Source organism: Chenopodium album, chromosome 26, assembly GCF_948465745.1.
Source record: "Chenopodium album chromosome 26, dcCheAlbu1.1, whole genome shotgun sequence".
NCBI classification, from domain to species: domain Eukaryota; kingdom Viridiplantae; phylum Streptophyta; class Magnoliopsida; order Caryophyllales; family Amaranthaceae; genus Chenopodium; species Chenopodium album.
In genome coordinates this window covers 33,360,745-33,371,113 of record NC_137859.1, presented here as the reverse complement: position 1 = coordinate 33,371,113, position 10,369 = coordinate 33,360,745, and the positions used below count along the sequence as shown (strand labels likewise).

The following is a 10,369-nucleotide window of genomic DNA, read 5'->3' as shown; positions in this document are numbered from 1 at the left end:
GGGTTATTTAATAATATAAGAGAAACTCTATCATTATCGTAGTGGTTACTTTCTTATTAGAGGAATACTCAATAAGTATAATGAGTTACCTTGTCAATATAATAAGAGTTACTTCATTTTTTACAAGCAACTACACTCTATGACCACTCGTACATAAAATGCGCTGGAAAAAAAAAATATAACCACCCAAATTTGGGCCAAGCTCGCTAGCCTCGTCCGATTTTGGGCAAGCATTTTCGGCCCAAATCTTGGTCCAATCTGTCCCGACGTTACATAGTAGCCCGCCCCTTATACCTCCAAAGGAAAAGTTGCCATTGTTATTTAGACAAATGAAAAAGAGAAAGGAAGTAGCCGGATTTATTACTGTAAATTAAGTTGACTTGGTTGAGCAATAAGTTAATTCAATTATATGGCATAAATAATGTCCACCAAACAAAACCAAAGAAATTATTGTATTTAATAAAAAAACAGACGCTTACACCTAATGTTTTTGCATTATCTATTAAATTAATAATATTTTGTTGCTACTAAAATTAGATTCAATACCCAAAATACTTGCAATTCTTATTAGAGTTTCGAACTTGAAAGCAACGATCTTTAAATGGAAGTCAGAGGTTGCTGTAATTTGTTGAAAAATCATGAATCATTATGCAGTGTACTTTTCACCCTTTTTTTGGGTCAATTAATTTCCTTCACTTTGGCAACTACTAGCTTCGCTGCTTCTTATTTAGCGACTCGTGGTAAGTTACCTTCTTTATTTTTGGTACAATCGTGCATTTTATTAAATTAAATCAATTTCCGTTATACTAACAGAAATTATATGAAAAATCAAGATTTGGATTTAATTTTGTATTTTTTTAAATTAATTTTGTGTTAATTTATGACAGGTGTTGATGCCCCAGTGACGCAATCATTCTTTACTTACTTAGGTTTGACTTCAATTTATGGAAGTATCATGCTCTTTAGGCGTGAGAAATTACTGGTATGTATGCTCAGTCTTTCAAACTTTTGTATGGACTTAAATTACATCAAAACTCGTCTACATCACTGTTAGATCCTTTATACACGAAGTATGTCTTTATGCATAGGAAAACAGAAAATATCTACTTATACTTGGAATTTGAACATGCAGGTTCCTTGGTATTATTATGCCCTCTTAGCATTTCTTGATGTTCAAGGGAATTTCCTTTGTAAGTTAAGTACATTTCTTTATAGTGCTACAATCATGCTTTAGTATTCCTTAACATAGGCAGATAGCTCTTAGCTCCTTTCTCATTTTGTATCGTACGAATACTAGTATTAATTTCGTGTTTGGTGTGTTTCGATGAATACATGGCATGTATTGTTAATCTAGAAGAGGAGACGTGATAATTGGTTACAATTGTATGCTAAACTTTATGATAGTACATTTGTACATTTCAGTTAGCTATATGAACAATATAATGAATTCCAATTCTTTAAAAATTTATAAAATATGGCCTGGCTGTACTGTCTCATGTTGATTTGTCAGCATAGTTTTATATGTGTTGCATAAGTTAGCACCTTGTTGTTTTGATTGCTCGAATATGTTGCTATCTCATTTTCCAATTTTCAGCAATCTCTTTGGTTTTTATGGGCATGTTAAGTCTTGGCTTATTGTATTATCTTGATTTCCATAAGTACAGTTTCTATGAAAATAGATTGAGGAAACTCTGATTATGAACTGATTATACTGTATAGTTTGTTTCTCCTTGTTCTGTTCATTGTTAATAGTATTAGTCTTTTTTAGTATGTATTGCCTCTCTTCTTTAAACTTTAGGATTTTTATCTGTTGTTTTTACTGATATGTTGTTATTTGTATTGTTGATGAATTTTCTGATTATATAGATCCTTTGATGCAGGTATTAAGGCATTCCAGTATACTTCCATCACAAGTGTGACGCTATTTGACTGCTGGACTATAGTTTGGGTGATGATTTTGACATGGGTCTTCCTAGGCACGAGATACACTGTATGGCAGTACATTGGAGCTGCAACATGTGTAGTTGGCCTTTGCTTCGCGCTCCTCTCTGATGCTAGGATTGGCGGTGGAGGTTAGTGTTTCTTTATCTCATGATATGTTTTTATTGGTTTTTACTTTTGCGGTTTTGCCTTATGCCTATGACAACCCTTAAGAGTCATCAACACTTCCTTTTGTTCATTTTAGAAAAACTGCAGTACATGATTCAGAAGCCTCTCAGTTTGCAATTTAACTTATTCTCACAAATTCCTTTTGGCATTGTAATTCGGTAATATCTGTTATGAACATTAAAAATCCTTTCAATCAGCTAGAATAAGCAAATACAATGTTAAAGAACATGTGGTTGGGGGGTGGTCGGACTGAGGTGTGGAGAAGGGTGTGGAATGTTGATGGTCCACCAAAGCTCCGTAATTTTTTATGGTGAGCATGTTCGGGTTCTCTGGCCACTCTTGGGAGGTTGAAAGATCGACATATTAGAAGTAGTTTAATTGTTCATGCTATCTTTCTTTGCTCGAATGTAAGTGATGTTTGGTCTCATTCCCCTTTTACTAGTCTTCTCTCTGATGCTCCATTGTCGTCCTTTGAGGATCTATTTATGTGGATTTGCTCGAAGGTGAACAGTGATGATTTATTGCTGTTTGTGTCCTTGGCTTGGGCGACTTGGTCCTATAGAAATTCTGTTATTTTTGATAATCCGTGTCAGAACAAGGATGTTGGGGTGATGGGTTTTGTGCAGCTTGTCCGTGATTTCTCAAGTTTGTGGGTGCGGTCTCAACCCCGGCTAGGGGACAGATTGTGAGGTCTGTTGGTTGCTGGACACCACCTGTGGCTGGTCGAGTTCGCATTAATACTGATGAGGCTATGCTTGATGGTAGGATGGCTGGGTTGGGTGCTGTTTTGCGGGATGAGACAGGGAAAATTGGGGCTGTGGTGGTGCATAGGGTGAAGGGACTTGTGGATGTGGCTCTAGTCGAGGCAATGGCAGCAAGGCTAGGTGTTGGTATGGCAAGGAGGATGGGTTTTAAGATGGTGGAGCTTGAGCGTGATGCTATCAACGTTGTCTCTAGTATATGCAAGGATCGTCAGGGCCGAGCTCCAATTGATATTATTTTTGATGATATTCACTTTATGAAGTATGAATTTTGATTTTATCTCTTGTAATCATGTGAAGGGGGGGAAGGAAATTTTTTAGCCCATATGGCTGCTAGATTGCTTCCTGTGGATGGTTTGGAGCAAATGTTTGTTGATGATGTTTCCAGCTATTTATATTTTGTTCATCACAGTATGTACCTATAGCAACTAGCAATAACGACAAATCAATGGTATACTGTTGTATCAACAAGCCGGTCTGCTGCAATGCTGCATGTAATCCTTGTTTAAATGCCAAAGACTAAAACAATGTAAATTTTGCTTTAGTATGTCTGAATTGATATTGTTCTAATATGAACCATTGAAGACAATATCGAGTATGCCTAAGTTGATGCAGTTTAGGGCACATGAATACAAGACAGATGAAACTTAACCCTTCATTGGCTTGGCTTCAGATGTTCTAATCTTTTCTTATGCAGTAGTCACCATTAAAGCTGTTAATGAAATAATGGACAAGGCCGATTTAGTTTTACATTCTTGATTGATTTTTTCAGGTGGATCTAGACCTCTTTTTGGTGATTTTCTTGTTACTGTTGCAACTCTGTTTTATGCATTGAGTAATGTTGGTGAGGTAAGTTGTTTAAGATTATCTTTCTGTACTGGTTCAATTGCATTCCTTTGTCCTGCAATATCTTGCTATTGCATCTACATTTTCATCATAGTCTAACATCAAATACTGCGAACTATGTTCTGAAACAAGTGCGACCTAAAGACAATTTGGTCTCAGTCATATTCCTGCAACTGTTGGCACAATGTTTACTTATCTTCTTTTCTCTAACGTACTTATCACCTGTATACAGGAGTACTGTGTCAAACAGAAAGACATCGTTGAAGTAATTTCAATGCTTGGTGTCTTTGGAATGCTGGTGAGCATATGTCAGATGTATCCTTGTATAACAACTGCTATCTACCCTTTTTATTAGTTTTCAAGATTTAAGCATCATGTTGCATAACAATAACTCTCTTGAAATTGTTCCAATCCATAACTTTCTATCAGCACACTATTCGAAAGACACAATTTGGAAGCAATTGAGTGGTCTACAGATATTGTAAGTATAACTTGTTGCGTAATCTCTGTAGGGTTATGGAACACGCATGATTTTCTTGATGTAAAATGTAATTGTCTCATTTTCAATCTGCCGCCTGCCGGTGCTAATGTAAATAACCAAAAGCTATAACAGCTTGATTTAAGCTCATTGTAATGACCTTTCTAACTTTTAGATGAGATGATGAACTTAAGTTAACCAAGAAATTCAATAAGATTAACTAACTTTCTCTCCAGATAGTTTACTAGTACTAGTAAAAAAGTTGATTTTAGCATAAAATACTCGGTCAGTTCTAGCATTCTACATGTAACAGTCGACCTTTTGTATTTTGACATAATTAATGTTCATGGTAAAGGTTCAGACATCATATCATTGCAAAGGAGCATGCTTAGTCAGATACTCTTAATGCCGCCTTTCTATATTGACTGATTTAATTTCTTACAGATACTAGTATTTGCTGGATTTGCAGTAGGAACTTGTTTGTTCTACAGCCTTGTTCCTTTAATATTTAAGGTAGGGCTCGTTTAACCTTCCTATGTAATTATATGATTGATTCTGTTCAACTCTGATTGTTTCTTAGATCAACTAAATTACTGCTTTTTGGTGAGGAGAATTGTTCTTTCTGTTTTTGATGCGTATGCGTACCTTTCGTGTGTAGTTAAGTGGAGCTACATTGTTCAATCTATCTATTCTCACATCTGATATGTGGGCAGTTGTCATCCGCATACTATTTTATCACGAGGAGGTACTAATTTAACCCTTATTATCCTCTATATACAAGTTCATGCATTATAATTCTTAATTATACAACTTTACAATGGATTAGACCTTTAGTTCTTGAATTTAACTACTGATGTGATAATTAACTAATTAAGAGATAATATTTCTGTATGTACAGGTTAATTGGTTATACTATGTTTCTTTCGCAATCGTGGTTATGGGACTAGTCATCTATTGCAAAACGTACATACTGATCTCTCTCTTGCATCTTCTTTTCCGCTATCTAAATTATATTTTGAAGTAAAATTTTGTTTCGCAATTGCATTCCATGTTCATTTTCCATCTATCATCTCAAAAGTTATCTTCATTATTCTGTTGACTATGGATGCTAACTTTTTGCTATTTTTCGTAGTGAGAACAAATCCGAACCAATTGAAAATAATGTGGATGGACATTCGAGTATACAGTATGAAGTTCTTGGTGAAGAAAGCTTAGAGTCAAGAGACGGTTCATTTAAAGCATGAGAGGTCGAAAATAAATCTGAAGGACCTTAACCATGTTGTAGTTATATAGTAAACGCTACTGAAAAGAGGATGGAGAAGTTGGGAAATTGCAGGCAACTTCTTGTCCATGTTCATTACATAATGATACCTCCTTAAATGTCATGTGCAACTTTGGAATATTTTATATCTCACAAATAATATCCTAAAGTTGCACATAATATTTAACGGAGGTAGTACATATATTGTGACTATAAACTTTTTTCTTTAAACAAGCTTAGCTCAACTTATTTTAACTAACTAAATGCTGACTGGATAAGTTGTTATAACAACTTTGCTGACTCAGCTGAACTTTCTTCATAGCCAGTAAGTTGTTGCTGGACCTTGTGTTGGGCTTCGCCTTGTTTTCTTGCACAAACTGATCCACTAATATCAACATTTTTTTTAATTTTTTTTTATTTTTTGTGGTTTATTGACTTTATTCTTTGGGCTAATCTTGATTCGGGGTTCAGTACTGGATGGTTAGGTTCCAATCCCCTCTCAATTGTTACTGCGAGGTATCAACACTATTTACATTTATAATTAACCAATTAAAATTTACCATTCTGTTTTTAAAGCCAATAATTTTTTTTTTTTTTTTTTTTTCCATTCCATTAGGCCCAAAAACCTTACTTTTTGTACAGAGTATTGTTTATTTGCCATTAGAAAATTGTCTACAAAAGATAATGAGTTAGCGTTTAAGGAAAATTAAGTTCTAATGGGTTAGCGTTTAAGTAATCCATTAAGTTGATTCTAGTTCATTTCAAAAAAATAAAAAAAGTTGACTTAGTTGAGCAATATATTTACTGTTTAAATCATATGACATCAATGATATGATGTCCACCAAAACAGCAAAACCAATGAAATTACGAAGTTTAATAATTTAATCAAACATGAACAAACGTTACACCTTACACCTAATGTTTTGCATCATGTATTATATAATTCATAATGTTTCTATTAAAATTTGATTCGTACTTAGAATACTAGCAATTCTTAGAGTTTTGTGCTTCAAAGCAACCATCTTTAAATGGAAGGCAGAGTTTGCTGTGATTGGTTGAAAAATCATGAATTATGTGCAGTAATTTTCAACCTATTTTTGGGTCAAGTTATATCCTTCACTTTGGCAATTACCAGCTTTGCTGCTTCTTATTTAGCAAGTCGCGGTAAGTTTACCATCTTTAATTAATTTAGTCCGAGTGGACATTTTATTAATGTAAATCAATATCCGCTAAGCAAAAAATTCTTAGTGAGTATAGGTCATGGTAAGTTTAGTTTCTTTAAAATTTGTTCAAGGATAAAAGAAGGCCACATTTTATTTCCGTTATATCAGAAATTAAATGAAATATCGAGGTTTATTCAATCTAGGCCATTTTATTTACTACGTATTTAAATTTGTGTTAATTTATGACAGGTATTGATGCTCCAGTTACACAGTCATTCTTTACTTATGTAGGTCTGACTACAATTTATGGAAGTATCATGCTCTTAAGTCGCAAAAAATTGCTGGTATGTTTAGTCTTTCAATATTTCGTATTGACTTATAATCTTATTGAATCTTGTCTACATTACTGTCTTAATCTTTGTGCCAATATATATGTCTGATCTGTGTTTAATCGAACATGTATAGAATAACTACTTGTACACAATATGCTTAGATGATTATTTATGTTGGAATTTGGACGTGCAGGTTCCTTGGTATTATTATGCCCTCTTAGCATTTGCTGATGTTCAAGGGAGTTTCCTTTGTAAGTTGAGTGCATTTCTTCTTTATAGTGTATAATCTTGCTTTAGTGATAATTATATTTGGGTAGATAAATTCTTTACTCCTTGGTACTACATGAAAACTTGGCTACTTTCTCATTTTTGTATAGTACTAGTAATCAAATTTGGGTTTCGGATTCTTGGTGTGGCTAGTATAATCCCTTTAAGGCATGTATTGCTATTCGTCTATTCAGGATAAGTGACATAATAAAATGGTTACAGTTGTATGCCAAGCTTTATGATTATTCTTGTACATATATTAATTAACTTGATGAACAATGACTTTCTAATTCTTCTAAATTTTCCTAAAGAATATGGATGTCACAAATTATTGATTTATCAGCAATTCAGCACAGATTTATATGTAAGTTGGCACCTTGCTGGTTCGATTGTTCGAATATATTGCTATCTCATTTTGCTATTTTCAGAAATCTGTTTAATTTTTGTGGGCATGGCATGGTAAGTTCTTTTGCATGACTCCTCTTCTTTAAACATTATAGGATTTTCATCTGTTGTTTTTTCTGTTGTGTTGTTATTTGTGTTCTTGATGATTTTTCTGATTATATAGATCCTTCTATGCAGGTAATAAGGCCTTCCAGTTTACATCCATCACAAGTGTGACGCTATTTGACTGCTGGACTATAATTTGGGTGATGATTTTGACATGGGTCTTCCTAGGCACAAGATATACTGTATGGCAGTTCACTGGGGCTGCAACATGTGTAATTGGCCTTGGCTTCGCGCTCCTCTCTGATGCTAGGATTGGCGATGGAGGTCATGTTTCTCTATCTCATGACCTATTTTCATCAGTTTCCATTTTAGTCAACTGCCTAGATAGAATCATCAATATTTCCTCTTGTCAAATGACTTGCACATTGATTTCAATCATTATGATGTTCATTGCTGTAAAAAAGAAATTGTGGTATCTGATTCAGTTGCCTCTCAATTGCAAGCGCATTCTCTGAATTTTCTTTTGCACATTGTGATTCGCTATTGTCTGCTATGCACACCATACATCCGTCCCTTCAGCTAATAATAAAATACAAGGCTAAGAGCATGTAACCATGTGTTTTAAACATTTAGTTATTCTGGTGTATAGTTCATCAATCTGTAACATATATATTAGCAATTCATTTGTATACTTTCATTATTATGAAGCAAATCAATGGTCTACTCATAAGTTGATAAAATGCCAAAGCCTAAAACAATGCAAAATTTGGTAAAAGGCGAAAATATTGAATTGTATGTCTAAGGTGATACTGTTCTATTATGAAACATTGAAGACAATATCGATTAAGTTGAAACAATTTAGAACACATGAATACATGATTGATGGAAGCCACTCTATAATGGCTTTAGACAAAGTGAAGCTGAAAAATAGGGCTGGACTAATCCGGTATAGCTTTCAACTGACATTGTCTTAATCGACTTTTTCAGGTGGATCTAGACCTCTTTTTGGTGATTTTCTTGTGACTGTTGCAACTCTATTTTTTGCATTGAGTAATGTTGGCGAGGTAAATCATTTACGATTAGTTTTCTGCTCTAATTTGAACATTAACTGTTTGTACAATATTTACATTTCTTTTTCAATTCTATGTTCCCTTCTTTCTCTAACATATGAAGTATTATATTCAAAAACATGTACTCAGGAGTTTTGTGTCAAACAAACAGATCTTGTCGAAGTAATATCAATGCTTGGTGTTTTTGGAGTGTTGGTGAGCATATTGCAGATGTATCCTTGTATAACAACTGCTATAACGTTAAGTCTTTTGAAATTGTTCCAATCCATAACTTTCTGTCAGAACACTATTCGAAAGACATAATTTGGAAGCAATTGAGTGGTCTACGGATATTGTAAGTATAACTTGTTGCTTAATTACTGTAGGTTATAAAACAGGCATGATTTTCAATCTTGATGTACTTGTTTCATTTTGCCTGTACTGATGTAACGCAGACTGATATATGCTCATTGTAGGACCTTTAAGACTTCAGATCAGGAGGATAAATTTATCATTATTGAACATACAAATTTAACAAGATTAGTGTTAGTTCGCTTGGTAGAGAAGTTTAAAATAGCCTAAGATACTTGGTCAGTTCTGGCATTTTGCATATTGTTTTAGTTAGAACGGAGTATAGTTCTAAATCGTGAAGAACACTGATCATGGTAGTGGTTCAGATATCATATCATTGCAAAGGACCGTGATAAGTATAACCCTCTCACAGTCTCTCAATGCCATTCTTTATGATTATATATTGTACTCGTACCATTGGAAGTGGTTCCTCTGAGATAGATTGACTTGGTATTACTTTCTTACAGATACTAGTATTTGCTGGATTTGCAGTGGGAAGTTGTTTGTTGTACAGCCTTGTTTTTTTACTTTTTAAGGTAGGTGTTTAACCTTTTCTTTTTATATAATGTTAACTCTGTTCAACTCTGCTTGCTTCTATAAATCAAGTAGATCACTGCTGTTTTGGTGAAAGATCTTATTATAACACTACGAGGAATCACTTAAACTGATGCCTATGTTGCTACAAATCCAAGAAAGACCGGTGTTTTCTGTTTCTGATGCCTTATTTTCATGTGTAGCTAAGCGGAGCCACATTGTTCAATCTATCTGTTCTCACATCTGATATGTGGGCAGTTGTCATCCGCGTACTATTTTATCAGGAAGAGGTACAATTTTAGCTCTTATAATACTATATAGAGTGAAACTTATGCAAGATTGATTCTTAACTTGACAACTTTATTATGGATTAAGAGAATATATTTCTGTGGACAGGTTAGTTGGTTATACTATGTTTCTTTCACAATCGTGGTTACAGGCCTTGTCATCTATTGCAAAACGTACACACTGATCTCTCCCTTGCATCTTTTTAAAAATACTTATCATCTATTTCACAATCCTGTTTTAAAGTACTTGGGAAACCTCACTTAGCCTGTTAGGAACGAAGTTGATTGCATCAGTGTCCAATTCTAGTGTCATGCTTTCCTTATTATCTAAAACCTGAAACGATGCTAACTTTTTGCTGTTTTTCATAGTGAGACTAACCTCGCACCAATAGAGACTTGTGTGGATGGACATTCGAGTGTACAATATGAGGTTCTTGGTGAAGAAAGCTCAGAGTCAAGAGATGGTTCATTTAGAGCATGA

At 34.3% G+C, this 10,369-nt stretch overlaps 2 protein-coding genes across 2 annotated transcripts; both read left to right on the top strand.

Moving 5' to 3' along the window:
* The first annotated feature begins 480 nt into the window (after positions 1–480).
* On the top strand, positions 481–5,759 carry LOC145618152 (uncharacterized). Its single transcript, XM_081672943.1, has 11 exons — positions 481–740; positions 888–982; positions 1,133–1,190; positions 1,881–2,072; positions 3,643–3,719; positions 3,949–4,031; positions 4,146–4,197; positions 4,639–4,707; positions 4,853–4,939; positions 5,093–5,157; positions 5,327–5,759. The coding sequence occupies exons 1-11, from the start codon at positions 602–604 to the stop codon at positions 5,436–5,438; spliced, it is 1,029 nt and encodes a 342-aa protein (XP_081529069.1). The 5' UTR covers positions 481–601; the 3' UTR covers positions 5,439–5,759.
* A 724-nt stretch (positions 5,760–6,483) lies between these two features.
* Positions 6,484–10,369, top strand: LOC145617063 (uncharacterized). Its single transcript, XM_081671760.1, has 11 exons — positions 6,484–6,619; positions 6,868–6,962; positions 7,144–7,201; positions 7,800–7,991; positions 8,655–8,731; positions 8,867–8,976; positions 9,193–9,274; positions 9,535–9,603; positions 9,805–9,891; positions 9,998–10,062; positions 10,258–10,369. Exons 1-11 carry the CDS (start codon positions 6,484–6,486, stop codon positions 10,367–10,369), a joined length of 1,083 nt encoding a protein of 360 aa, XP_081527886.1.

Coding starts and splice junctions, on each gene's coding strand:
- LOC145617063 (XM_081671760.1), top strand. CDS start 6,484: ATGGAAGGCAGAGTTTGCTGTGATTGGTTGAAAAATCATGAATTATGT. Junction 8,977..9,192: donor TGTATAACAACTGCTATAAC/GTTAAGTCTTTT, acceptor TGCTCATTGTAG/GACCTTTAAGACTTCAGATC. Junction 10,063..10,257: donor CTTGTCATCTATTGCAAAAC/GTACACACTGAT, acceptor TGTTTTTCATAG/TGAGACTAACCTCGCACCAA.
- LOC145618152 (XM_081672943.1), top strand. CDS start 602: ATGGAAGTCAGAGGTTGCTGTAATTTGTTGAAAAATCATGAATCATTA. Junction 741..887: donor TTCTTATTTAGCGACTCGTG/GTAAGTTACCTT, acceptor AATTTATGACAG/GTGTTGATGCCCCAGTGACG. Junction 4,708..4,852: donor TTGTTCCTTTAATATTTAAG/GTAGGGCTCGTT, acceptor TTTCGTGTGTAG/TTAAGTGGAGCTACATTGTT.